Raw genomic sequence first — 25832 nt, forward strand, 5'->3', positions numbered from 1 at the left:
GTTTCTAAGTTTACTGCCACTTTGATGGACAGGTACCAAATAGCTGCAGTATGGCCAAGAAAGCCTGCTTTAATATGTTTGGTTAAGATTCTTGCATTCCCAATGTTTCTGTGCTACTAGTGAGAGTCTGCATTCACTTCTTGTTATCCATTTTGTCACACACCAAAGAGCATTCCTCATTTCTGAAGGATTTACTGCTGTATCTGCAATAACATTTCCAAATTTTTGTTTGATAAATGTTGTGTGTCCTCCCCAATCCCTGCTGAGGAGGTGGTAGTATCATTTTATGGTCAAGCTGCCACAGTCCCAGTTGGTTGCAAGCTATAACTTGGTGATAATGTAAAATTTAACTTTATCACTTTTTTAGACTTTTGCAGCCAGCCAAGTCATTGATAAACTCAGGATTAAGTCTCTAATCTCCCAGTTCCCAGTGCCTAGCCTTATTCAGTCAAGCCTATAAAGAAATTTCAATGGAGAATAAATGTCTTAAGGTTACAAAATATTTAATATTACATGATAAAGTTAAATGTTTATATGAAAATATATATTCATGATTGTCTCTTCTATATTATTTTGTTTCAAATATACTCTTTTTCAGATACTCCATCCATGCATCTTTTGATGACAGCTCCATGGAATTCCATTCAAAGTGAGGAATCTGTAAGACAGAGTTTGTACGGTAACTTACCGTTAACATTTCTTCTTGCTAGACACAGTGTCATAGTAGATACACATATGCAATACATTGCACCTTTTATTTAAGACCCATGTTCTCCATTTTAAGATATGGAAGGTTGAAGATTGTTATAGGAGATGTGGCCTTTAATGGGCTATGCTTCATTTTTAATATTAGGAATTTCTTAATGCTAAATGTATTTGCCTGGTAACAGTCAGCTTGCTTTCAGATAATAATAATAATAATAATAGAGATGAAGGACCAGATGCTCAGGTGGAGTAAGTTGGCATAGCTCCATCATCATGTCATTTCCTGTCAGAATGTCAAAATACCTCTAATTAAGGACTAAATCCTCCACTGGTATAAACTGGCAATTTACACCAGCTGAGGATCTGACCCTTAAATTTTAAAAACTGTCTCAGACAGGAAATGACATGATAAAAATTGGGTAACATATAGTGTCAGAAGAATACCAGAGGGAGAAAATTAAGGGTATTCAAGCTGTAAGTCACATGGAAGGGATTCTGTAAATTTTCAAATTACAGTAGATGAAGCAAGAGTTAGAGTGGAACCTGCTTAGTGAAGCTTTGCTTCTAGGGTATGTCTACACTAATTTGGAGGAATAATAAACCTAGATCTCTAATCCTCCATTGGGACAGCTCCACCACTTGTAGCAACAGTGGAAGCAGTAGCTTAGGCAGGACATGTGTTTTTATCATTATGTCTGGGCTATACACCACAGTGGTAAGTGTCCATGCCTTGTCTATCCCACAATTTCCACTGCTGGAGCTGCACTAGTGGAGAATTAGGGGGTCCTAGTGTAGAAAGCCCCCACTTGAACTGAAGTGGAGCAAAATTTCCAAATTGAGTCAGTGCATTTCAATGGACTTTCACTCCTTTTAAATGGAGCTTCTCTTCACTTAGAGGTGGTTCCAGTTTGGCATTCCTTTTAGAATGCAGCAATCATCTACCAAGGAGTGCTGATGAAGTGAGCTGCAGCTCACGAAAGCTTATGCTCAAATAAATTGGTTAGTCTCTAAGGTGCCACAAGTCCTCCTTTTCTTTTTGCGGATACAGACTAACATGGCTGCTACTCTGCAACCATTCCTAAGAGAGTAGCACGTCCCTCACTTTCTCTGTTTGAGCAGCAGAGGCAAAGCAGCCACTATGCTATAGTGGAGGAAGGGTGTACAAGACCATTTGACTTGTTTTGCTGCAGTTGCTCCTAGTGAACAGGAGCTAGACAACTCACTTTCCATGGCTATTTCCTCCTGGTAGGGAAAAATACTGTCTTTCCCCAACAACGTTACAGAGCCTAGAGAATCCCCTGCAAATACAAGAGAGCATCCTGCCACATATGCCCTCTCCTGTTAAAGAGAAACCGTATAAAGTTTTTGAAGGGGAGAGCTTAGAGGATTCTATTGCACACACCAGTCCAAATGTAAGATATTGATATAACAGATTGTGTGCACCATACCTGAACCACCTGGTACCCCAAAATTTCCAGGTGTCTCTTTTTCATTGCAGTTTCTCCTTTAAGGTGATATGAATTTTTGCAAAAAGCTTTAGAATCCAGAAACTCCATAGCAATTCTGCTAACAAACAAAATAGTTTCTTTCAAATACTAGTAGGATGTCTAGTAATGTTCCCCCATTCAATTATAATAGTTGTAGTCAGACTACCATTAGATTAACCTGAAAACTAAGGTTTAAAAATTTAAAGAAAATTAAACTCATTCTTTAAGTCAAGACTAAATTTTTTTCATATTTATCTAGACAAATATGAACTCTAGATGGTTCCCAAAAGCTTTTCCCTTTTACACCTCTGGTAGTTGCAAAACCAAAAAACAGCCAAACCAACGTTTTCAAGGTAGACACTTTTGTTGCATCTCCCTACATAATTTCTGTGCATCTAATTACTGATTTGTATTAGCAATACCTGATTTACACATTCAGAATAGTGAAAATATCCCTGAAAGGAAAGCTGTCGGCACAAACACTGTTAAAGACAAAGTTCAAAGAGGAAGCCTTAAATATAGGCATGAAGGACTTAAAAAGGCAGCCAACTTGAAACCAATCTGCCTTTGGAAAGGCAGCCAACGCAGCACAGGTGAAATATCAACTGCTCAAGCTCAGGAGCAAATGTGTTGATACATTTAGAATAAAATACTACTGATGGAAAATCTCTTCTAGCTTATCAGCTTTGCCATTATCAAACCACATAGACGTACAAGATGCCAGGTGTGTTCACCCAATGGGAGCACATGCACATTTTTTGGAAGCAACTTCTAATTAGAGTGTGTTGTTGCCATTGAAAAGTCAGTGTTTATTAACAGTTATCATGTGCCTGTTTCTGAACAAGACCAGCCCAAGGCAAAGGTTTAGCATCTCAGAAACTGCTGTGGTGACTATTGACTGACTGACTTTTTAGAGCCAACCACTCTACACTTTAAAGCTTTATACCTTTTTTTTGTCCTTTACATCCGAGACTGCTAAAGCTCATTTACAATCCTTAACCCTCCACAGCCTGGCACTGTCCTCTGTGTGAGTTGTAGCTGCATTTTACACCGGGGGGGTGCTGATGCACTGAGGATAAGGCCCTCATCCTTTTAGGTTCTCCACACCTGCAACTTCACTAGGTTCAACAGCAGTTGCACGAGGTCTGCAAAGCAACAGCCTTTGAGAAGTCAGGGCTGTATTGCTAAAATTCTGCATCACAGCCATTCAGTGCACATACAAATGGCCAAAGAGGCTTTGATTTCTTACTTTCCAAATAAGAGGGGTTAAAAAAAAAAAAAAGAGTTGGGGACATACTGATATTAGGTGTTCACAACGAACAGCTGTCTCTCCTGCCTCGCACTCAATACCACTCCTAATCACAGGAGGCGTGATGTGTATATTAAAAAGAGAAGCCACAGCCAGCATGAAGGGTAAGAAAAAGCCTGAATATACAAACTTGATTCATCTACTTAGCAAAATCTAACGTACAGAAAATCATGTACTAACCTCTGTGCTCCTGGTGGTAGCCCCTTCTTCCCCAGGAGCTGGATGTCTGGTCCCCACTGCACTATGTCAGCCAAAACTATACTCTGATCCATATAGGGAAGAGGCTTTTTGTTTTTATCCAGAATGCATTCAAAATCTAAGAAAATGCAATACCCCAGTACACTAATCAATATAGGAGGAAAATGGAGCTGATTTACTATCTAGAACATTTATTTTAAGAAAAACTAAGTTACCGTTATCACTGGAGTTATCAAATATTATTTGTATTATATAGGGCAAAGTGAGTTGTGAGGCCTTTTTTCAGACCCACTTTGTATCCAGTTTCCAAAATAGCGACGTTCTGTTTGATGGCTTATTATACTTAGACATTTGGGGCACAATTTTCAGATATTCCAAAGCTATATAGCAATGGAGTTAGGGAGAAGACTCAGGCCTATAATAACCCCTACAGGAATTAACTGTGGACTAGTGGATCCAAGGCTATTTCCACCAATCTGGTTAACCACCCACCTATTCCATAGTAGTAAGGCGTGAGAACAGATACTTTTGCATACTGGCTTCCTCCCAAGATCTCCCCCAGCATTCTATGAATCTGCTGTTGTGCTGTATTTGTGCTGCCATTGCCTACAAAAACAAAATGGACAAATTAGAGCATCAACATACAGGCCTGCAGGCTTGAAATAAAAATAGCGTCACAGTAAACAGAAAACTGCAATTGTTACACTAGATATCTGAAAACAGACTGTGGGATAAAAACATTTCTGCAGAACGCTAATGTTGGTGGTGTTCTACTTTTGTAAGCTAACCTTTCACAACCTACATGTAGCTCCACCACCTTTGAGGAGAAGAGTGGCAGCCAGATGCATAAATGGCACATACCTCAACAAGGTAAGGGGGGGAGGCAAATTTTGCCCAAGGACACTGGAGTAAACACTTACTTTTTACAGGTACTGCCACAGGATATTTTCACATCAATGCAGGACAGATAGGACATCCATTTTTAAGGTCTCATCTGACTTCTTTTTGTGCTAAGTATTACATTCAGTTATCAGCTTTTATAGTATGCTAATAAATAATCCCATTAAAATGCTACAAGAAATGTAGTACCTACCAAACTGTTGGTCCTCCATAACTAACAACAGTAATGGCATTGCCTCTCCTAAAATACTGACCTTTACGTTGCATCTGCTGACAATAGCGTTCATGAAACCAAGGGATCTGAAACTCAGGGCATTCCAGACACACGGCTCTGTTCAATTCCATCAGGCGTAACCGGACCCTCCAATTTAAGGTATCTGGTAGGGCTGAATTTAAAAAGTCAGCTGGAACACAGGAAGTCTGGAGGGTATTCAAAATGGCTACTTAATTAATTGAGAAATAGCCTTTCAGCTGTCAGTGCATTAATGCACTTATGTTCACAATCTTATAAAGAATATGGAAATCCCTCAACTGGAATTTTTTCCTTCTCTTTTTATTCAACAATAAGGCATCAGAAAAATGCAGCCATTCAAAACATCTCTTCTGAATTTCCTACCCATCAGCTCTTAAATGGCAGGGGGCCAGCCCAGCAGCCTAGTTGTAGCAAAATGTGTATGGGGGAACGGAATTAAAGTTTGGAACTAGTGTTCATCCCTTTGGTTACAGAGGGAGAAAGTCTGGGGGGAGTATTCTGGTGTGGACAAAACCTCCACATTATTTCCTGAGCTATACATGTGACAGTATTCTTGTAAGATTCCAGTAATATAATTTATTTCAAAACAGAAACTGGGTCTGGGAAATGAATAACCACTGAAAATTTTATGAGCTCTAATATGAGGACAAACTAACTGCAAACAAAGCCTAAACAAAATCCTTGATGATGCTCAGATTCCCACTATGTCTTTTAAAACCAATACACTGATTTCCCCACTCCTTGCCACCAAAGATTCCAACCATCATCTGAATCAAGTTGTATTTGTAAGGGTGTCTTCCAGGAAGACTCAATTATTTAAAAGTAATTCAATTTCTATATTAGCATACTTATCTACCACACCATTTTGTACCACATCCTACATAATTAAATTAGTTAAATCAGACAAAAGTAAACAAAATAATTTAATTTGCAATGTTTATAACTGGTTACAATCTAGGTATTAGTCTAAAAGGCAAAGAACTTTTTGAAGAACAAACTTTATAAAAGTCAGTGTTTCCTTACGTAACACGGACACTTTAACTAGGTGTTGTGAAACAACAATCATTCTTTGCAGGATAGGTTTTAACTTTAGACAAGATGCAACAAGTGTGTGTAGCAAATCAACAGAGAGGGTGGGGGAAGGAGCACAAGGGTAAAAATAGAAATAGATAGCTATAAAGACTAACTATGATACAATTTAGCAGGTTGATTAAAATATAAAACATCTCCCCAAACCATTGCATTCTTAGTAGTATCAAACTCACTCTGTTACATGGAAGAGCCTGTTTGCTAGTTGGCAGATTTGCCAGCTGGTTGAGCAATTGGGATTTAGACTTGAATTTCAAGTATATTTGCATTTTAAGAGAAAATATTTGAAAAGACACTCCTCCTTTACTGACTAGCCAAGACAGGGTTCATGTTTTCCCTACTGTAACCAACAACATCATGACTTAAGACAGCGGAAAACAGCACTTCCTGTCCTGCTCAAGTGCTGATGTAATAAGATTTTGCAGAGGAAATAGAAATTTAGGATTTAGTATATAAAAAGCTTGATCCTGAGAGGTGTTAAGCATCCTTGCACAGAATGAGCTCAGCACATCTCAAAGCGGGCCTTAAGTAAAAGGAAGAAGAGACTGTAGTTACTGGAGTTTCAATGTAACAGTTTTTTTTTTTTTTTAAATCTACAATCTACTTGGTTACTGATTTGGGATCATTTACAATGTAAAAGGTATTTCATAAAGCTTTACAGTCTTTATAAAAAGCATAATAAAAAACTGAGGGATAAATACCTACTTTCAAGCTGGGCATCCAGTTTGGCTAGGAAATCAACATTAAATATTGCATTTATCAGGGCTGGAGGAAAATATTCAGCAACAGCCAAGGAGTAACCAAGCAGCACCAAGAGGTGAGGCTCAAAACAACCTTTAAAAACCAAACATATATTTATATGGATGTATTACATACATTTGTAAAAAGTCTAATGAAAATTGTCTAATGAGCTCTATTCTTCCATCCATTAACATGCCTGACTCCCATTACTATTGAGTGGAGTTAAATACACACACAAACGGACTTGCACACGCCCATTGCTTCTCCAGTTTTCCCAGTGAGGGCTGTAAAACTCTAACACAGTAAATTTCAGTTTGCGTTGTAAAATTTATTGTTCCTAGTAGCGAGGCTCGTCACAAAAGCCAAGTAGAACTGTGCCTCTCCTACTCCACAAAAGCTTGGCCTAATTATGGCATATTCTCTGCAGAAAGAAACCGACTAGTCTTAGAAGAGATAATAGCAAGGTACTACATTACATGGCAATCTTTCATACAACTCTCAAACTATACTATTAGCCAAGAAATCTGTCTTTGTTCATTTTTTCCTGCCTCACCATCTTCTGGTAATCAATATCAAGGTCCTTCCTCTCCCCCAAATAATTAAGGGCCTGATTCCAATCCCTTTAGGAAAGGCCACAGTAATTATTTTTATAGGATTTTCCATTTATCCACATGAATATCAGCTAATTTAAATTCTCACTTTCTTTGTACAACAATTCAAGATATATTCTTAGTCCCATAGCAACAGCTATTTCTGAAGGGTGAAATAAGGCTGTGAACTTCCATGGAAACACACAATGAATTCTGCAGAACATTACTTAGAAAAAGAAAAGAAAATTAATCCATATGTTTCAATAGCCATCCAATTCGCATTTTTCTCAAGTGTACCTAAATTTGTGCCCTGGAAAAACAGTAACTGACACAATTCAGAGTCTACATTACCTACCATCACTTACCTAAGTGAGAGCTAAAATGTTGGATGCAAGTCTCAAAGAACTCTTCATTTTGAGGAGGATCATAATTCATAATAGTGAAGGGGAGGAGAATAGTATATGTTCCAGAAGGATGGATCTGGATAAGAAATTTTAAAATAACCATTTGAAGAGTGAAAAAGAATTAGTTTCAACACAGTCTGATGTTGCATTGTAACAAAGAGGTTTGTAACTACTTCAGAAGCAGAAGATCTAGAGTACATGGACTACTTTTAAATTCCAATGATTTCCTTTGCTCCTCAGATTTTACAGCATACAAATATTTTAAAATATACAAAACAGATGAATAATATTTGGAAGTATTGAAATTAAAGTCTCTGCATCAGGGCAAAAGTAGGATTAGATAGTTATAGCTATATAAACATTCTCTTCTTTCCAAAATCAGAGACATGCCCAGCTTCATTGTGTAAAATCTTCTAGTTTCATCTTAGTACCACAAGACTAGTAAAAATACAATAGGTTTAAGACTGTCAGAGTCTCCTCAGGAGATACTGTATTGACAACTCAGTTGAAAAGGAAACTAACTCATCTGTCCTCTTAGAAAGGATGATCCTTTTTCAGGAAAATTTTCATTCTGGGAGTAAAAACTCCTCTATTTCACACCTGAAGTATAGTAAAACCTCTAGAACTGCCAATTAACAGGTTTGAAATCAGTAGGTCTCCTGTGTCTTTAATCCCATTCCCACCATTATGTTAATTTGATTCTTTCCAGACATTACTGAATAATTTACAAAGCAGTTGTAAGAGGAGAAATAACACTCACTGCACTGTAATAAAAATATTATAGGAAAAAGGCAAACACATATGATCATACCATCAGGAGCCAAACTTCTAAAAATGAACATATATCATCTGACATACTAAAGTTATAGTAACACCTGAAGTATCATCAATACCTTGCTTATATGTTGAACTGCCACAGAAGCTATTCTATCAAGTAATGGAGTACAGCGGTAGTTTGTTTTGATGAAAAAAGATGAAAATTCTAATATATTCATCCATGTAATTTGGTCCATCAAGCGCTGACAAGTATTCATTGTTTCTTCAACAAGTATTTCTTCAAACCATTCTCCAGATATATATCTAAGTTCTTCCAGCAACAGATCCATGTCACTGGCTTTTTGAAGCCTCTGATGCCCGCAGTTACTTAATTTTTGCAGAAGCTTCGCACCTGGTCCAGAAGTGCTTTGCTGATGTGAATGATCATGACGAACGCATCTGACAAGAGCTGTAGCAAAGGCATTCAAATCACTTAAGTTGCACTGAGGCAAAATTGCATCAACTCTGTTAATCACTACTTCATCCACTTGAGAAGAAGGAAGCATGGACAGAACACGAGTTAGCATAGAAATGTCACTGGGTACAACATTAACTTGTAAGTAGCTGGAAGAAAGGGAAAAGAAAAACCAACAGTACTGACAAATATAATTTATGGATAAAAATAGCAAATAAATTCTGTAAATATAAATTCCATTTGAAAAATAAAGCATTAACCACATTAGCCATCTACATTTCAGAAGCTTGCAATAATGACAACAACAATGTGGTAAAAGCTCAAAGCATTGACTATTGTCTTATTTATTGTGAGACCAACATTTTCCTGACACTTTACTCACTAATATCTGTCACCAAAACTACCACTATAGAATCACCTGAAACAGAGCAGGTGAAAACAGAGGCATGAAAGCCTAAGGAGCAGAGAACAGGAAGCACTATTTAAATGCAAGCAGATTACGAAACGTGAAAAGAAAAGAAGCTCTCAGACTGATCAATTGGAGGTCAATAGAGCCATCTCCATGGTGTGGAAATAGTGGAGGCCACATTGCAGAGGATCTAAGAGGAAGCTGAGGCAATGGGACGAAGCTACATGCTGAAGGAAGGAGAGAGGTATAGTGTTAACTGGAGAAAATGAAGTCATCAAATAAATTTTCTTTTCTTGGAATGTAAAATTTAAACCATCCTCTAAGAAATTCAGATGAGCTGAGATGCCTGTTTTTAGGGTTGGTCTATCTTGATACTAGTAGAAGAATTCTGTCCAAACAGTTGCACAGACCAAGAGGGTGGAAGACTTCATAGAGAAGCGCTTAGCCATATTACGTAAGAGAAATATCTCAGACTTGCCACTCAGATGTAAAACTGCCAGGCTCAAATAGTCTTGCCTGAGATGCAAGAGCAGGCCCTTAGATAGGAGATCCTGCCTACCTGAAGAGACAGAGAAGAGACCTTTGCAACACCTATGCTACGTCTGAGTATCACAGCCTTCTTTATCAGTCTCTTTCTCCTCTATCATCTTCTGAATCACACTTCCTAGTACTGGAAGAGGGAGGAAGGCACAGAGAAGCTAATTCAGTCAATAAGGCTCTAAGGGTTGCTGATAAAACTTAGATGTCCCTTCTAAGGGCAGCTTTTATTTTCCTGTCTGTTGGGTCCTCTGGGGAAAAAAGCCCCCTTGTCAGGAATTAACACATCTTTTGCCTGGGATTCCCCTACTGCATCAACATTGCAGGAGAAGGAAGAGAAATCTTTTGGATTATGAGATTCTGCAGACATTCAGGGCTTGCCAAATGAACCTTTTCTTGGCCTTCCCAAGAGGAACCTTGGACAGTGTGTTAGGGACGTAGAGACACCCTTATTCCCAACAAGCCATTCAGACTGAGCTCCTTCCCCCCACAGGAAGGTCAATGGGGGAAGCCATCGTGGGAGAACCCTTTTTCTGTGGCTCCTAAAAGGGTCTCCTCGTCAATGGAGCAACAGTCCCCCAACATGAACTATTCAGAGTCATTAAACCCCCTTAGCTTTGTTTGGGTTAACTATGGCACAGCAACTTGGCCACGCGCACGAGGTTCCCCAATTAAAGAAGAATAACCTAATTTGTGCTCCTTTCTCTTTCATTTGGGCTGACACCGGAGTCCCTACTTCTCAAAAATGGATTATTTTTGGGCATTTCTCCAGGCAGAAATGCCCCTTTCATCATTTCTTCCCACAAACACTAATAAAATCAAAGCAGCAGCTATCAATGATCTTGCTGGAATGCCACCTATTCTAGAGTGCCAATGTAAGAAGACTCCTTGCCAATTCTTATATTCAATGGAGATCATATTTATTACATAGATCACTACTATGTCTAGAGTCTAAACCACATTCACTTCCCATCCTAAAGTTCATGTGCTGTTGAAGTCTTACAACAGTTTACTTGTTAGTGAAACATTAAGATCTAACAAGTTGTACACAAGTGGGAAGTAACAATTGTTTAATGTAATAATCAACAGTTTATATTTACAAAAAGAATACGCACCCAACTAGCAATCTTCTTAATTTGGTGTAAAGCTCTGCATTTTGGCAATGCAGGAGCACCAAAGCTTGTGTTATTTTTGCCAACTCTACTGGCTTGTACTTATCCAAGTACTTATGTAGAAGAGAAGCAATTCTGAAACCAATGAGAAAGATAAGGATCAATTCCTTCATTATAATTTTGTGAAAAGAAAAGGAGTACTTGTGGCACCTTAGAGACTAACAAATTTATTAGAGCATAAGCTTTCGTGAGCTACAGCTCACTTCATCGGATGCATTTGGTGGAAAAAACAGAGGAGAGATTTATATACACACACACAGAGAACATGAAACAATGGGTTTATCATACACACTGTAAGGAGAGTGATCACTTAAAATAAGCCATCACCAACAGCAGGGGGGGGAAGGAGGAAAACCTTTCATGGTGACAAGCAGGTAGGCTAATTCCAGCAGTTAACAAGAATATCAGAGGAACAGTGGGGGGTGGGGTGGGAGGGAGAAATACCATGGGGAAATAGTTTTACTTTGTGTAATGACTCATCCATTCCCAGTCTCTATTCAAGCCTAAATTAATTGTATCCAGTTTGCAAATTAATTCCAATTCAGCAGTCTCTCGTTGGACTCTGTTTTTGAAGCTTTTTTGTTGAAGGATAGCCACTCTTAGGTCTGTAATCGAGTGACCAGAGAGATTGAAGTGTTCTCCAACTGGTTTTTGAATGTTATAATTCTTGACGTCTGATTTGTGTCCATTCATTCTTTTACGTAGAGACTGTCCAGTTTGGCCAATGTACATGGCAGAGGGGCATTGCTGGCACATGATGGCATATATCACATTGGTGGATGCGCAGGTGAACGAGCCTCTGATAGTGTGGCTGATGTGATTAGGCCCTATGATGGTATCCCCTGAATAGATATGTGGACAGAGTTGGCAACGGGCTTTGTTGCAAGGATAGGTTCCTGGGTTAGTGGTTCTGTTGTGTGGTGTGTGGTCAGGGGATACCATCATAGGGCCTAATCACATCAGCCACACTATCAGAGGCTCGTTCACCTGCGCATCTACCAATGTGATATATGCCATCATGTGCCAGCAATGCCCCTCTGCCATGTACATTGGCCAAACTGGACAGTCCCTACGTAAAAGAATGAATGGACACAAATCAGACGTCAAGAATTATAACATTCAAAAACCAGTTGGAGAACACTTCAATCTCTCTGGTCACTCGATCACAGACCTAAGAGTGGCTATACTTCAACAAAAAAGCTTCAAAACCAGACTCCAACGAGAGACTGCTGAATTGGAATTAATTTGCAAACTGGATACAATTAATTTAGGCTTGAATAGAGACTGGGAATGGATGAGTCATTACACAAAGTAAAACTATTTCCCCATGGTATTTCTCCCTCCCACCCCACCCCACCCCCCACTGTTCCTCTGATATTCTTGTTAACTGCTGGAATTAGCCTACCTGCTTGTCACCATGAAAGGTTTTCCTCCTTTCCCCCCCTGCTGTTGGTGATGGCTTATCTTAAGTGATCACTCTCCTTACAGTGTGTATGATAAACCCATTGTTTCATGTTCTCTGTGTGTGTGTATATAAATCTCTCCTCTGTTTTTTCCACCAAATGCAGCCGATGAAGTGAGCTGTAGCTCACGAAAGCTTATGCTCTAATAAATTTGTTAGTCTCTAAGGTGCCACAAGTACTCCTTTTCTTTTTGCGAATACAGACTAACACGGCTGCTACTCTGAAACCTATAATTTTGTGGAAAAACATCACAGAGGAACTTCTTACATCATGAACAAGACATCATTTAGACAACACCTAAGATCCTACAATTTGTTGCATGTGGGTGGACTGCAGCATCCACATGAAGCCCAACTGACTTCGATGGAGCTCTGTACAGATGCAGCAGTCCATCTGTGCATACTGAATTGTAGGATCAGAGCCTCAGAGACCGGCAACTGATCGGTGTTAGTCCTGTATTATCTCTATAATGTAAGGTCTGACACGGTCAGACCTCTGGCTTTGCTCTGAGGCGCCTCTCCATTGTTTAATCTTATGAAGATTTGTTTAGGCCAAATGGTTTCAACAATCACTATGAAGTACTAAGACCGCCTCCTACTGCTCTAACAAGGAAAATATGTGTTGACCTTTTACTTTGTCAGTTAAATTTAGAGAATAAGAATCAGTGGACCAGATACTTGAATGGCATAAGCTGGAATAGCTTCATCAACTTCAGTGAAACTATACCAGTTTACACTAAGAGAGGATCTGGCTTGGTTGGATACATGAACTAATAATACAAAATAGAGTCTGATAAACTGGAGAAAAAAATTCAGCAGAAAACCAGATCAGCTAGTCAAATGTGCAGGATCAGTGTGTTTGTTACAGAACACTTAACAAAACATTAGAATATACCAAAATATTCCTCCTGTTCTGGGTTTCTTAACCCAGATGGACAGGCCTGGGGTCAGACCATAGCCTTTTCTCAGGCACTCTCCTCCTCACTGTTCCTGGAACAGCTGTTGTTACAGATCCTCCCTGCAGCATCTCTATGAGCCTGAGTTCCTATCAGCTCCTTTTTTGCACCAGACAGGACAGGGCCTCTGCAGCTTGTCATATGAATGTATTCTGAATTGTGTGTCTGTATTGTACAACAGATCAGAGAGCTTGAGAGATATCACATATTCATAAACTAGATCAGGATGTTATTGTCAATTTGGTGAGACCACATGTATTTCAAAGAAATATACTGAACCAACTGAATCAGTTTGGGTCCAGCTGTGACAACATAATTAAGAAACACAAGCATAGCATAATACACTGCGATATATCCTGGCTTTATCTGCTTCCAATTCACTCTCCTCAAATTTGAGCACAATTCTGCCTGATATGTGGGATGCCTGAGTATTTTTCTGTAGGAAGTGGGAAATTGCTTACAACGAGAATTCAATATAATGTTGTATTATTATTAGAAAAATTTACTTTTGAATCAGATGTGAATTTCTGCATTCCATTTCTTCCATCGTTTCCACTACTACTAATGCTTGATGACAGTTAAATTCTTCCGCCATTAGTAGCGCAGTTGCTATTAACCTAAAAAGTAAGAGAAAAGATGAAATTTTGCTAGTTTCCAACAATTCTCCTGTGTAATAGAGGAGAATACCGTAATCACATTTGTCTGAAGAAGGAGGGAAAAGAGATTTGTATTGCGGGAACTATAGTAGAAAATAATGGAAACAAACTCCTTCAGAATAAAGACCCTCACTTTTTTATTTCCTCCCTCAGCACAGTTGGGTAGAAAAAGCATAAACAACTGGGTAAAAGACGAGAGTACATGGTGGGCACATGATTTGAAATCATTCTAAAAGCCAGCAATGGTCTACTTCTGTAAGAAGACGACAAAAAAATTTAAAATGAGGCTAAGAGTGAGTCACTGTTAACCGGTACGCTACACTCTTTATAATGGGATCTAGCACTGACTTAAACTGGTTTTAGAGAACACAAGACTGTTAAATTATTCAAAATCAGTCTGTCAATGAATTTCCAAACTTATTTTTTTTGCACAATCAGGTCAAACAAAGAACCAGTTTGTTGGCATCAGTTTGGCCCAGAAACTCTCTACCATAGACCAACAAGTCTACATGAGCACAGCTAACCACTGTCATTTGCAGGATAATTGCTGCAAGGGGACACAACCCCACATACCCAAATCTCAACTTTCATTTGAAGTCTAGCTTATGATAGCAAAGAAAAGTTTGAAAATGTGACCAAATGTAATCAAGGTTTGCCTGAGTTTGCAGACTGCTTGAACCAATGCTTCGCAGAGTCCCCCGCTGCCCCCACCACCACCCTAGGACTGTATGTAGCATGAGAAGAGCAGAGAGTACCAGTCCCCGCGCCCAATTACAACCCAGCAGCTGGGATAAGTACTGGAAGGTCTCCTGCTGCAACCTCTGCTTCTCCAGGACAGAAGGGGGAGGAGGTACTCCAGGCTACTGCGATTCTCATGTAAAGAGAAGACACACATTTTGCTGTCCCGATTTCTTAGGGGCTTGCCACTTCCATTCCAAGTGGAGGGCAGGACCACAGCCTTAGTAATGAAGCTATGGGGGCGGGGCTGTGTAGCAATGTTGCCCTTCCACCTTCCAGACAACAGCTTTTGGGACAAACTGTTACAATATTGTATCACAATGTAACAACAAATTTGCAATCTAAATTAAGCCAACTAGAAAAAAATTGCTTCTCTGCTCATGCATGCATGGATAACACAGAACAGCAGGCCAGACAAGGATCCATTTTAATAGCATACTGAGCATGGGGAAAACTCAAGATTTGCATAGCTTTAAACATTTAAAGTCTTAGTTTCAGTAATCCTATTAGGTATTAGTTTGTGTGAGGGAGCACGTGTAGGCATAAATAAGATGTAAATAGGGCTAAACTTACCTTTCTTGTACTTCTGGTCCTGCCATAGGCCCTAGAGCAGCAAATAATTTTGTGAAACTCACAGGATTGTTACAATCATCAATAGTTTCAGTTAGCTTCTGTTTAATGACTAATCGGAATTCAGTGTTGTTAAACTGTAGTGACTGGTATAGTCCAAGGATAAGACTGATGTTCTCTAGATCAAGCTGACTAGGATTCTCAAGGAAAACCTTATTGCATTTTTCCAGCAATGGACGGTGAGTTAGTCTGACATTTCGAAGAAACTGCACCATCCTTCTGGCGTGGTTGAAATGGATGAAATTCACTGTTTCCAAAAGAAGTTCAGCCTTTTGTATTAATCGTTCTCGAAAACTCTGTGAGATAACACCAGATATATTGATCATCAAAACCGACAGGACCCTAAAAACATTCAAGAAATTTTACACTTACACACTGAGTTTTAAAAAAACCTAACAACATTTTTAGAAATAACTAACTAAATCAGAAAAGACAAGGAAAAGGCTTTATGGAGAATGTTGCAGAAGTTCTCTTTTTGAAGGCTGTTTAAAATCCAACCTGAAAAGTAGGGCTGGACGAAAAAATATTTTCTCCATTAAAGCAAAACGATGAAAAATTCTGTTTCTGCTGGGATTCATAAAAAAGTTGGGATTTTTCTGCTATAAGGAAACAGACCGTTTGCAAATATAAACTGCTTGGGATGAACCTGTCATGTCTGATAAAAAAAAACTGCAAAAGCTTGGGCTCAAAGAAAATTAAAATATAAAAATCAATTCTCAAGGGGGAGTTGAAAAGTAAGAAAGAGATGTGGCCTTCCTCCTCTTCTAGACCTTTGGTGAACTGACCACCCTCGAGGTCAGTAAGTCCAGAGTACAAAAGCTGTCCAACACAAGGGATGTTTTGAAGATTAGTTATTTAAATTTTGGAAAGTGCTCTGAATAAGAAAAATGCGAAACAAATGAAGATCATCATTATTACTATTCTCAGTAGCCGTTAGTGTTCGATTTAGCTTCAATTCCATTCTTGGAAAACTACCAATCTCAGGGCAGGAGATATCGTATCTCCTGCTGTTTACTTGAGTCTAAAACAGGGATGGGCAATAATTTTCACAGGGGGGCAACTCCACGAATTTTGGTAAGTTGTCACAGGCTGCACATTTCTACTATATTAATGGAGGGGTTCAGAGTCTGGGAGGGAGTTTAGGTGCAGGAGGGAGCTCTGGGCTGGTGCAGTGTCGGGGTGCAGGAGAGGGTGAGGGGGTGTGGGCTCTGGGAGGGAGTTTGGTGCAGGAGGGGGTTCTAACCTGGGGCAGGGGGTTAAGGTGCAGGTGGGGAAGCAGGCTCTGATTGGGAGGTGCTTACCACAGGCAGCTCCCAGCTGGCAGCACAGCAGGGCTCAGGGAGGCTGCCTGCATACCATGGCCCCACACCACTTCCAGAAGTGGCTGCGACTGGCACACAGAAACATGCCAGCAGCAGCCAGTTCCACAAGAGACGTGAGGCCATGGCAGGCAGGCAGCCTGCCTGAGCACTCTGCTGCACTGCGGTACTTTTAGCAGCCGGGATTCAGAGATTGTGAGGGGGCAGAAGAGGCCGGACAGAAATGTTAGTTATGGCGGGTCGGACAGAAATGTTAGATAGGCTGGATCTGGCCCGTATTTTGCCCCCCCCCCCCCCCCCCGTCTAAAACCTCAGAAAAGGTAAGACTCAGAATTAGGGTACAGTAATATCCCCTGCTTTTTCATTGGCACAGTATAAAACTATTCTTTTAAGCAAGCTGTGGACAGTAAAAGGATCAAATAAATTCTTGAACAAGTTTTGCACATGTTCTCCCCAAAGAGACTCAAAGATGACTTATCTAATTTTTCCCAGATTGGATTCATCCATGAAGACTGACCCTATGCCCTTGTACAATTATTTGCCTCCTCCAAAATTTGAAGAGTTGATAAAAAGTCAAAGTCTTGAATAAACAAGGCATAATAATTCTGTACATATTGCATCTAATATTATTCAGCTTCATTGAACCAGAATTACCTTGTGTCCTGTATAGAATCCAAGTTCATGTTCACAATATCAGCTATTTTGCCAGTTAAAGGGCTAGAGTATATCTGTTGTTCATTTAGACACATTGCAAACTTAGATAGAGTTGGCAGACTAAACCTGTTGATATAGCAAACAAAAGAAAACTGAACAGTAAACATTATTTTTCTTTCCATAAAAGCATGGAGGTAAAACAACTAATACAATAATTAAATTAGCAAGTAGACAAAGTTTAAAATTAAGAAACAACCTCCCTGCCCCTTCCCTCCCCCCAAAATCAGACCCATATAAAATGCTTTCCTGATAGGTCATCCCCTAGTAACATTCATGCCTCAACCAAAATAAAATAAAGTCCATAAGGAGAGAGTTCTGAACAGCTTAAAAACATATGAATTTTCATATCAAAATAAGACAATAAGAAGTGTGTGTACACAGTCTGGTAAAGTACGGAAGGAATTCCTAGGTTTAGTAAGGCCACTGTAGTAGAGTGGTTAAGATTATTCTATCATGCAGTAAACTGCTGCCATGTTGGATAAATGTTGCTGAAGTGAATCTGAAAGTCAACTGGTGTAGATATTAGTATGCAGTACAGGCTTTTCACTAGCCTGTCAGTGTGCCTTAGCTAGTAGGCTAGGACAGACTATTCTGTCCTGTTGGTGACAACAGGAGAGAGTGATGCCAACCCCTGCATTCAGCCAGGGACTGAGGAACAAAAAATGCAATCTCAAAATAAACACAAATGCAAAGAAGGAAAAATACTAGGGTTCTATACTAAAAGTCTTTTCCAAAATTAAGATGGTGAGGAGGAGAGGGACATATCCACCCTTAAAGAGCAGGACAAGACGCATAGCCCTTCTTTATTTATCAATATAAAACTGCATGTATGCCAACTTTGAATTTCCTTTGTCGGTGGTGTATGTGTTCACACATCTAAATATAATCTTAAATCTGCATTTATTCATCTAGATACAACAGCTTCTATTGTTTAGTATCTGAGCACCTCCATTGGCCACCTGCAATTCAAAACTCCATCAATACTCAAAGCTTGATTATGTTAACAAAAAAAAAACAGTTCAAAAGAGGAGACAATCCAAAAAGATAGTTGAGGTTTAAAATGATGATATAAAATACTTAGATAATGTCTAAAACTCTAGTAAGCACCCTGTGAGAGAACTTTTATAGATATTAACTCAAGCTGAACATGCTTGTAATTTACATCTCTCTGGAGGTAGAATAGTATAATACTTGCCTTTCTAATCTTCTCCATGCTTCCATAACCAGCTCTTCTACCAAAGAATCATGGGCCTCAACAGTGAACCTTCATAATGATTAAAGACAAGACAAACCAGGCAGAGGTGCATAACTCTTAACATTTGCTTTAAAAGACCTACACAGACTCTAGTAAGAGAGTTATATCCAGTAATAATTTGCATTTCTATGGCACCTTCCAACCAAAGGTCTAAATGCACATTACAAATGTTAATGGATTAAGCATCATAACACCCCTGTGATGTAGATAAGTATTCCCATTTTACACATGGGGAAACTGAGGCACAGAGACATTAAGTGACTTGTCTAAAGTCTCACCGTCAGTATGGCAAAGCTAGGACAGGATAAAACCAAGATCTCTTTACTTTCAGCCTTGTGCTTTAATCACAAGGCTGGAAGGATATATTTATATAAAAGAAATTAAATAAAAGAAGCTTAGCCTAATACATTTCAAAATAATACAAAATATTCAGGTTTGTTCATTTTTAAAAACAAACAGATGTTGCTCACTGGAAAAATTAAATTAGCAGTTATCTCCATTAACGTTACCAAATGTAAAAGTATAGTTCAATGGACACTATCAACTTGAAAAAAACCCACATTTGTGACTGAGAATTTTGTACCTAGTACTGTTAGATCTATGATTACTAAAATGAAAGAAGGTAACAAAAATGTGGTTTTCCCTAACTGAAGACAAATTGAGGGAGGCCAGGCTACATTGTCCAGTGTAGATCCAAGAGTTATATTGGTAGGATGGCCCTTGCAAGCATTGTGGATGGAAGACAATCAATGCCAAAGATGCCAAAGACTCGTTACATGGACTGAATATTAACGGACCTTAAAGAGACCAATTGCGTGACAGCCAGGAGTAAAGTCATGAGTTTTGGAAGAAGGCTATAAAAGTCAAGAAGAAGAAAAGTTGACTAAAAAGTTAACTTCTAAGCCAATATTATTTAACTGAACAATAAAATGTTTAAGATTATATTTACAAGCAATTTACAGGGTTCATTTAAAATTGGTTATATGAAATTTAATATTATATTGCTTACCTCAATACATTGTACAGAGTATCCACCAAGAGATCATTATCCATAAATTCTATCTTGTTTTCAGCTAAAATGCGAAGGGTAAGAAATTGGGAATGATTTTTTACATAGTCAATACTCCTCAACAGTTGGGACTTCTCCTTTTGAAATTTCCACAGTAGACTAATTGCACTTCCAACATGTTTTTCAGATAGTTTGGCTTTGTTCTTTCCAACAAGATCAAAGACCTGATCTTCAGTTGTGCAGCTATTTAACTGGCTCAGCAATGTGTCACTACTCAGAGTTCGAAACTGGCAGCGTCTCAGTGCAAATGCGTAAATATTCCTCATACAAAGCATTTTTGTCACCTCCACAAGCTACTTTTAAGATGTTCAGAAAGATGTTTTCCTCTTTCACTTTTCATAATAAACAGCTGCTATTAGCAAGAAGATGAGGCATTTTGAGACACACAAACTTGTTTTTCTTGCATCTTTTATAGACACTGTGGGAAGAGGTATAAATGAATTCTAATGTATCTGTAATAGTATTGATTTAAGACAGTTAGGTAAGTTAATAATTAGTAGCTAAAAATTAAAAGTACTTCTTTTTAAACATTTGAGTTAATTTCTCTTCATAATACGTCAGACTTACAGTAAGGCCCAAATTCTTCCTGTGAATGCTCCCCACATACTGGACATCCAAAAACAGGATTTACCTTGTTTCCATCAACAGACTTCACACACATGAGGAAACAAATGGGGAGGAGGGATAGCTCAGTGGTTTGAGCATTGGCCTGCTTAAACCCAAGGTTGTGAGCTCAATCCTTGAGCGAGCCACTGAGGGATTTGGGGCAAAAATAGGGGGTTGGACTACATGACCTCCTGAGGTCCCTTTCAATCCTGGGATTCTATGAAACAAAGAAAATTAATCTATCATGATTTATGTTCTTTCTGTACAAAACACTAACAAAAAAATAATAAAAAAAAAAATCAGAAGGGACAGGAATTTCCCTGCTATCAAGTTGTAGACCATTTTAAGTATTTTTTTATAACCTCAATTTCCTTTCTACTCGTTTTATCAAATACTTTTATCTCTTCTATCCATTCTGCACTGTACTGATCTCTATAAAACATTCATTCTGATCTATCTCTGTATTATAAAGAGTTGTGATTATTTTTATATAACCTTGTCCATAAAAAGTAACTCCAGTGTAGTTGAACTTTTCCTTCTAGAAGCAATGCAACACACTTGCTCATTTCCTTGAGATACAGGCCTTTTTATACCAGTTATAATCTCTTAACATAGGACTTTTATTACTGGTACTGAAATAAGCTGAAATGCCGACCAATACTTGATAAAGAGACATTGTAAACTGGAAATCTAGTAGTTTTCAACAAATAAGTTAAAAACATTCTAAGTACTACACTGGTCCCCGCATCCCTTAACAATTTTTGTAATTTTACAATCACATTTTCCCATTTTTCAAAAAATGTTTCCGTCTCCCTTGTTTCTCCGTGTGGGGAAAAAACACAAAATCAGAGAATCAAAAGGGGAAACTGATTCACTCTTCAGGAGAGACAGGTTTTCAGCAGAAAGGATGAGACTGAGTTTACATAGAGCTGTTAAAGTACATAAAGTAAACAATCTAAAGAAACAGAAAATTATTTTTTCTTTCATTATGAGAGAATGAGAGCACAGATCAAAATTAGGACAACCCCATTATCTTGCTGGCCAACTAACACTGATGCATATATTTTCCTAGCCTAATTTTATAACACAGTTAAGAAAGCATCACACAAACACTTAAAAGGGACATTGTCAGGTTAAAATAATTTTTAAAACATTTCCTTATCTGTGTTACTAGCAATACATAACTGTAAACTAAGTATTTCCCTCAGTTCAGACAATAAGAAATTAGTTGGTTTCAGTAATAACGCCCACACTTCCTGACCCTTGATAGGATCAGGGTAGAGGCGAGTACAGGCTCTGCCACATGTGCTAACAAGCTATGCTGCAAGACAGTGAGAAGGAAAGTAGGTCACTAGCCCCATGGAAGAGAGTTAAAGGAGATGATGACCTTCTCTGGAGATGTTTTGTGTACCACAGGATTTCCCCATGGAGCTCAGAACATCCATGCCCCCAGCTCCTCTGCAGACCCACAAATTCCTCCATCCCAAGGACTAGGGCTTGGGACCTCTGCCTGGTGGAGCTGCACAGTTTCCAATAAACTTTTTCCCTCCTGTAGGCTTTTAACTGAAGCAGATAATTTATCCCAAAGCTCTTAAAAATCCTAGAAGACAACATTAATTCCAATTGTTACTCTTTACAAAGAGAAGTGAAATGAAATGAGTACACAGTAAAATTTATTTTGCCATAAACTTTAAAAATATACTGATCAAAACAAAACACACAAAAACCTTTTCAAAGAACAGATTTATTACATAGTTTTCTATGTATTGTACAAAAGATTTACTGAAAGGACAAGAAACTCCTTTAAATTACCCCAGAACAGATTAAACTAACATATTAAGCATTTAAAGTTGGCTCATAAACCAATAAGAACCACGAAGTTCTCAGTTAAGGATGAACTTTATATGTCCTTCAATAACATACTAATAAGGCACATTCAGAAAACCATTTTTAGTAGTGCATTATTGTTTTGAGATCAGAGACATACAACAGGGTGGATTTCCCCCATCACCTAATTGTTTTACTTTTATTGAGTTGTGTCACAGCCAAGGCAGCATCAAGGTTGGTAAAATATGACCTAACTTTTTTTCCTTCTGTTTGCTAACTTCATACAGTTTATTGCCATGTGCAATTCAATACGCTGGCGAGTATTCATACAGCACTTCTAAGTTGCATCTGATGAAGTGAGCTGTAGCTCACGAAAGTTTATGCTCAAATAAATTTGTTAGTCTCTAAGGTGCCACAAGTACTTTTTTTCTTTTTTGCGAATACAGACTAACACGGCTGCTACTCTGAAACCTGTTATTATGCAAAGCACTGAATTTAGCCATATGGAGTGGAAATCTAACAACTTCATGAAAAAACTCGTACAGATACAGACAGACATGCATACGATGAAGTGAGCTGTAGCTCACGAAAGCTTATGCTCAAATAAATTTGTTAGTCTCTAAGGTGCCACAAGTACTCTTTTTCTTTTTCACTTCTAAGATGTAAAGGTCCCATCTGGCCTTAAGAGCTATGAATCTATGTATAGGACTGGAATACTTGTGGCACCTTAGAGACTAACAAATTTATTTGAGCATAAGCTTTCGTGAGCTACAGCTCACTTCATCGGATGCATTCGGTGGAAAATCTATGTATAGGACTATATGCCAAGCAAGGGGAGCAGTAATTAGCCCTATATTTGGGTGGCCTAACACGTTCCATTTTATGAATACTGTATATAATTTTAAGGTACTTCAACCCCCACATGGTTTGCAACAGGATTTTAAAATCTGAAAGGGGAATACTCCAAAAGTCAGAGAGAGAGGTCTTTTTGTCGCCATGAAAACACCTCCAGATTTAGCTGTTATACATCTTCGAAAACTAGCATGGGAGTATGATGGCCCACTCCCTGCCATGCCGATGCTCGTGGGGGCAGGCGGGTGCCCATGAGACCCCTGTGGGGCCTCCTCGGACCAGGGTGCCCATGTGGGTGCATTCACCCCCCCCCCCCGCCAAGGGAGGGGAGTTTTACTCTGGTTCTTTTCTGAAATGTCTGCCAGCGCTTCAGTAATACCCAGTTACCAGTTTCCACCCGGAACCTGAGGGACCCATCCAGCCCCCTGGCCAGCGCACAGCGGGAGGGAGGCGCAAAACCACGCGGCTGCGATCGGCCACTCACCGTGGCGCTCTCGGGCTCTTCGGAGCCACATGGCAAAAGATCATCACCTCAGCCCCCAGGCTCACGCCTGCGGGGGGCTCACGCAGTAGGACCCCGTCTGGCAACTGCACCCCGCTCTGCAGTCCGACTGGCAAGATGCGATGGGAACACACCGAGCTGCCACCCCAGCCGCCCGGAAAACCTCAGGACCCGCCTCGAGCAGTGCAGACTAGACGCCCAGCATGCAATGCTTCAAAGGGCCGCTCAGACCCCCTGGGAGCATTGAATGCTGGGATCAGTAGTCTCTCCTCCTGGAAATAAGGCGGTTCATTAACTGATAGACTTTGTGTCCACTGGGTGCATTGCATGCTGGGAGAGTTGTAGTTCCCATGGCCAGCTTCTCTTTATTGGGGAAGAAAGTGGCTGCAATCCATTCAGTTTTATGCAGGTTACATGCAGTCTTTGTTAGGCTCCTGACAAACTACAAGCACTCTGGCTTCTTCAGCTGGTTTCCAACAATTCTCCTCTGTAATAGAGGAGAATACATTAATCACATTTGTCTGAAGAAGGAGGGAAAAGAGATTTGTACTGAGACCCTGTGTAGAGTGCATCAGGTTGCAAACTCTCTTCCGGCTCCTCCAGAATGTCTTACTGAGATTCTGGCTACACTTTTCTCTGCACCTCCTGATCTACACACAATCCATCTGCACTTACACTAAGTTGCAAAACCCCCTTGGCAACCACTTCCTGGTGCTGGCCAAGATGGCCATCCATCACTACAGGAGGAGGAAGCTGGACTAGGGGGTACACTCCAACTGTGGGGCTTATTTCCAGTCCCTTACTTGCTTACATCGCACAGAGTTCCTCTGAATGGCATCCACTGACTCCTTGGATGCCTTTGAGGAGCAGTGGGTGCTGCTGTCTGGTGTTCTCTGCTTGGTTTCCCCCTCTGGATTCCTCATTCTTAATTTCTGATCTCACACCCACTACTGTTTTTTCATTTGTTGTCCCAAGAACTCAACTGTAGCCTAGGCTTTGTGGTGCTTTCCACTTAGCTGAGGGGACAGGGCCTAGACCCACCTGCCGCGGACTGGTACATATAGTACAAAATCCTGCTCCAGATCCTGAGTAGGTCAATCCTGTGCACTGAATGAGGCAGAAATCCTGCAGAAAAAATAATATGTGGATATAATTGTTCCTTATTTTGTGTCCATCACATAGTATCTGAGTGTCATCAGCCCTTTCTCTAGTTTAAATACTGGAGTCCAGGCCCAAGGTTCCTGCTGGAGGCTACCCACACATTCTTGTGATCAATATTCAGATATTGTACATACATGCTAATTTTTTAACTGACAGAAGGCCCAGTCAGGCCCATATTTTATAATGTAATAGATCCATACAGACTGGCATGAGGAGGGACACTGAAGTGTGTGCCTGTGCCCCTCTCCTTGCTCAGGACAGAGAGGCTCTGGTATGGGGGCCATGCCCTCTCCTTGCTTGGGGCATAGGTGCTCTAACATGGGCCAGGGCCCCTCTCTTTGCTTGAGGAACAAGGGCTCTGGCATAGGCTGCACCCTTCTCCTTGCTCAGAGGCTCTGGCAAGTGGGGAGCACTGCCAACTTAGGACATAGGGGCTCTAGGGAAGTGGGGAGGCTGAGTTCCTCTCCTCGCTGAAGAAACTGGGGCTCTGGCAACTGGGGGTCTGTGTCCTCTGGGGGTCCAGAGGCACTAGTGCAGGGGGAGCCGAGGCCTCTCACCACCCAAGGCCCAGGGAGCTAGTGGCTGGGGGTGCTATGCCCATACCCTAACCCAGGGCACAGAGACGTGGGGGGAGGGGAGGGCTGAGGCCCTCTCCTTATTCTGGCCACAGGGCGCTGGCAGAGGGGACTGTGCCTGCACAGGTCTTATTGGGATCTGGGAAGTGGGCGGGCGAGGCCCGTCCACAGCTAAAGGATCCCCCCCAACCTAAAAGGGGGATCCACAGGACCTAGATGCCCAAAAAATTCCGGGGGACAACTAATAAAATAACAGGGACAGGTGTGCGGTCAAAGGGTCAAAAGAAGGGAACCGGATGCACAGGTCAGTAGGTTTTCCAATAAGTCCAGGACTGTCCTGCAGTCTCCAGGAATTAAAGATGGATTTTTAGTTCAAGATTATGTCATGTGATGAAACCTCCAGAACTTCAGCCAACCAAACCCGGCAGCGCTAGGCACTGGCAGGGAACAGAGCCGGCCCCGGCGGCCCCCTCGTGGCTTGGGGC

At 40.2% G+C, this 25832-nt stretch overlaps 1 protein-coding gene across 4 annotated transcripts; it reads right to left on the reverse strand.

Annotated features, from left to right (window-relative positions):
* Positions 1–486: 486 nt before the first annotated feature.
* Positions 487–23886, reverse strand: FASTKD1 (FAST kinase domains 1). 4 transcript variants are annotated; one of them, XM_038422329.2, is made up of 15 exons: positions 23594–23886; positions 19765–20242; positions 18696–18764; positions 17441–17566; positions 15411–15809; positions 13950–14060; positions 10969–11100; positions 8570–9056; positions 7638–7752; positions 6647–6775; positions 4854–4985; positions 4192–4305; positions 3682–3817; positions 2154–2268; positions 487–658 (listed from the first exon to the last, which is right to left on the reverse strand). In XM_038422329.2, the coding sequence occupies exons 2-15, from the start codon at positions 20097–20099 to the stop codon at positions 569–571; spliced, it is 2490 nt and encodes an 829-aa protein (XP_038278257.1). In that variant the 5' UTR covers positions 20100–20242; positions 23594–23886; the 3' UTR covers positions 487–568. The 4 variants fall into 4 exon arrangements, with proteins under 4 accessions (XP_038278257.1, XP_038278256.1, XP_043361178.1 ...); XM_038422328.2 differs by having other exon boundaries at positions 2154–2271; positions 23594–23873; XM_043505243.1 differs by lacking the exon at positions 23594–23886 and adding an exon at positions 20456–20480 and having other exon boundaries at positions 2154–2271.
* Positions 23887–25832: the final 1946 nt, after the last annotated feature.

Source organism: Dermochelys coriacea, chromosome 11, assembly GCF_009764565.3.
Source record: "Dermochelys coriacea isolate rDerCor1 chromosome 11, rDerCor1.pri.v4, whole genome shotgun sequence".
NCBI classification, from domain to species: domain Eukaryota; kingdom Metazoa; phylum Chordata; order Testudines; family Dermochelyidae; genus Dermochelys; species Dermochelys coriacea.

Bases quoted from the DNA above. Each gene is read 5' to 3' on its own strand.
- FASTKD1 (XM_038422328.2), bottom strand. From the start codon at position 20,099: ATGCTTTGTATGAGGAATATTTACGCATTTGCACTGAGACGCTGCCAG. The intron at 17,567-18,695 runs GCAAGTATTATA...CTATATCAACAG, and splicing joins GCATGGAGAAGATTAGAAAG to GTTTAGTCTGCCAACTCTAT. The intron at 6,776-7,637 runs GTAAGTGATGGT...TGGTTTTTAAAG, and splicing joins ACATTTTAGCTCTCACTTAG to GTTGTTTTGAGCCTCACCTC.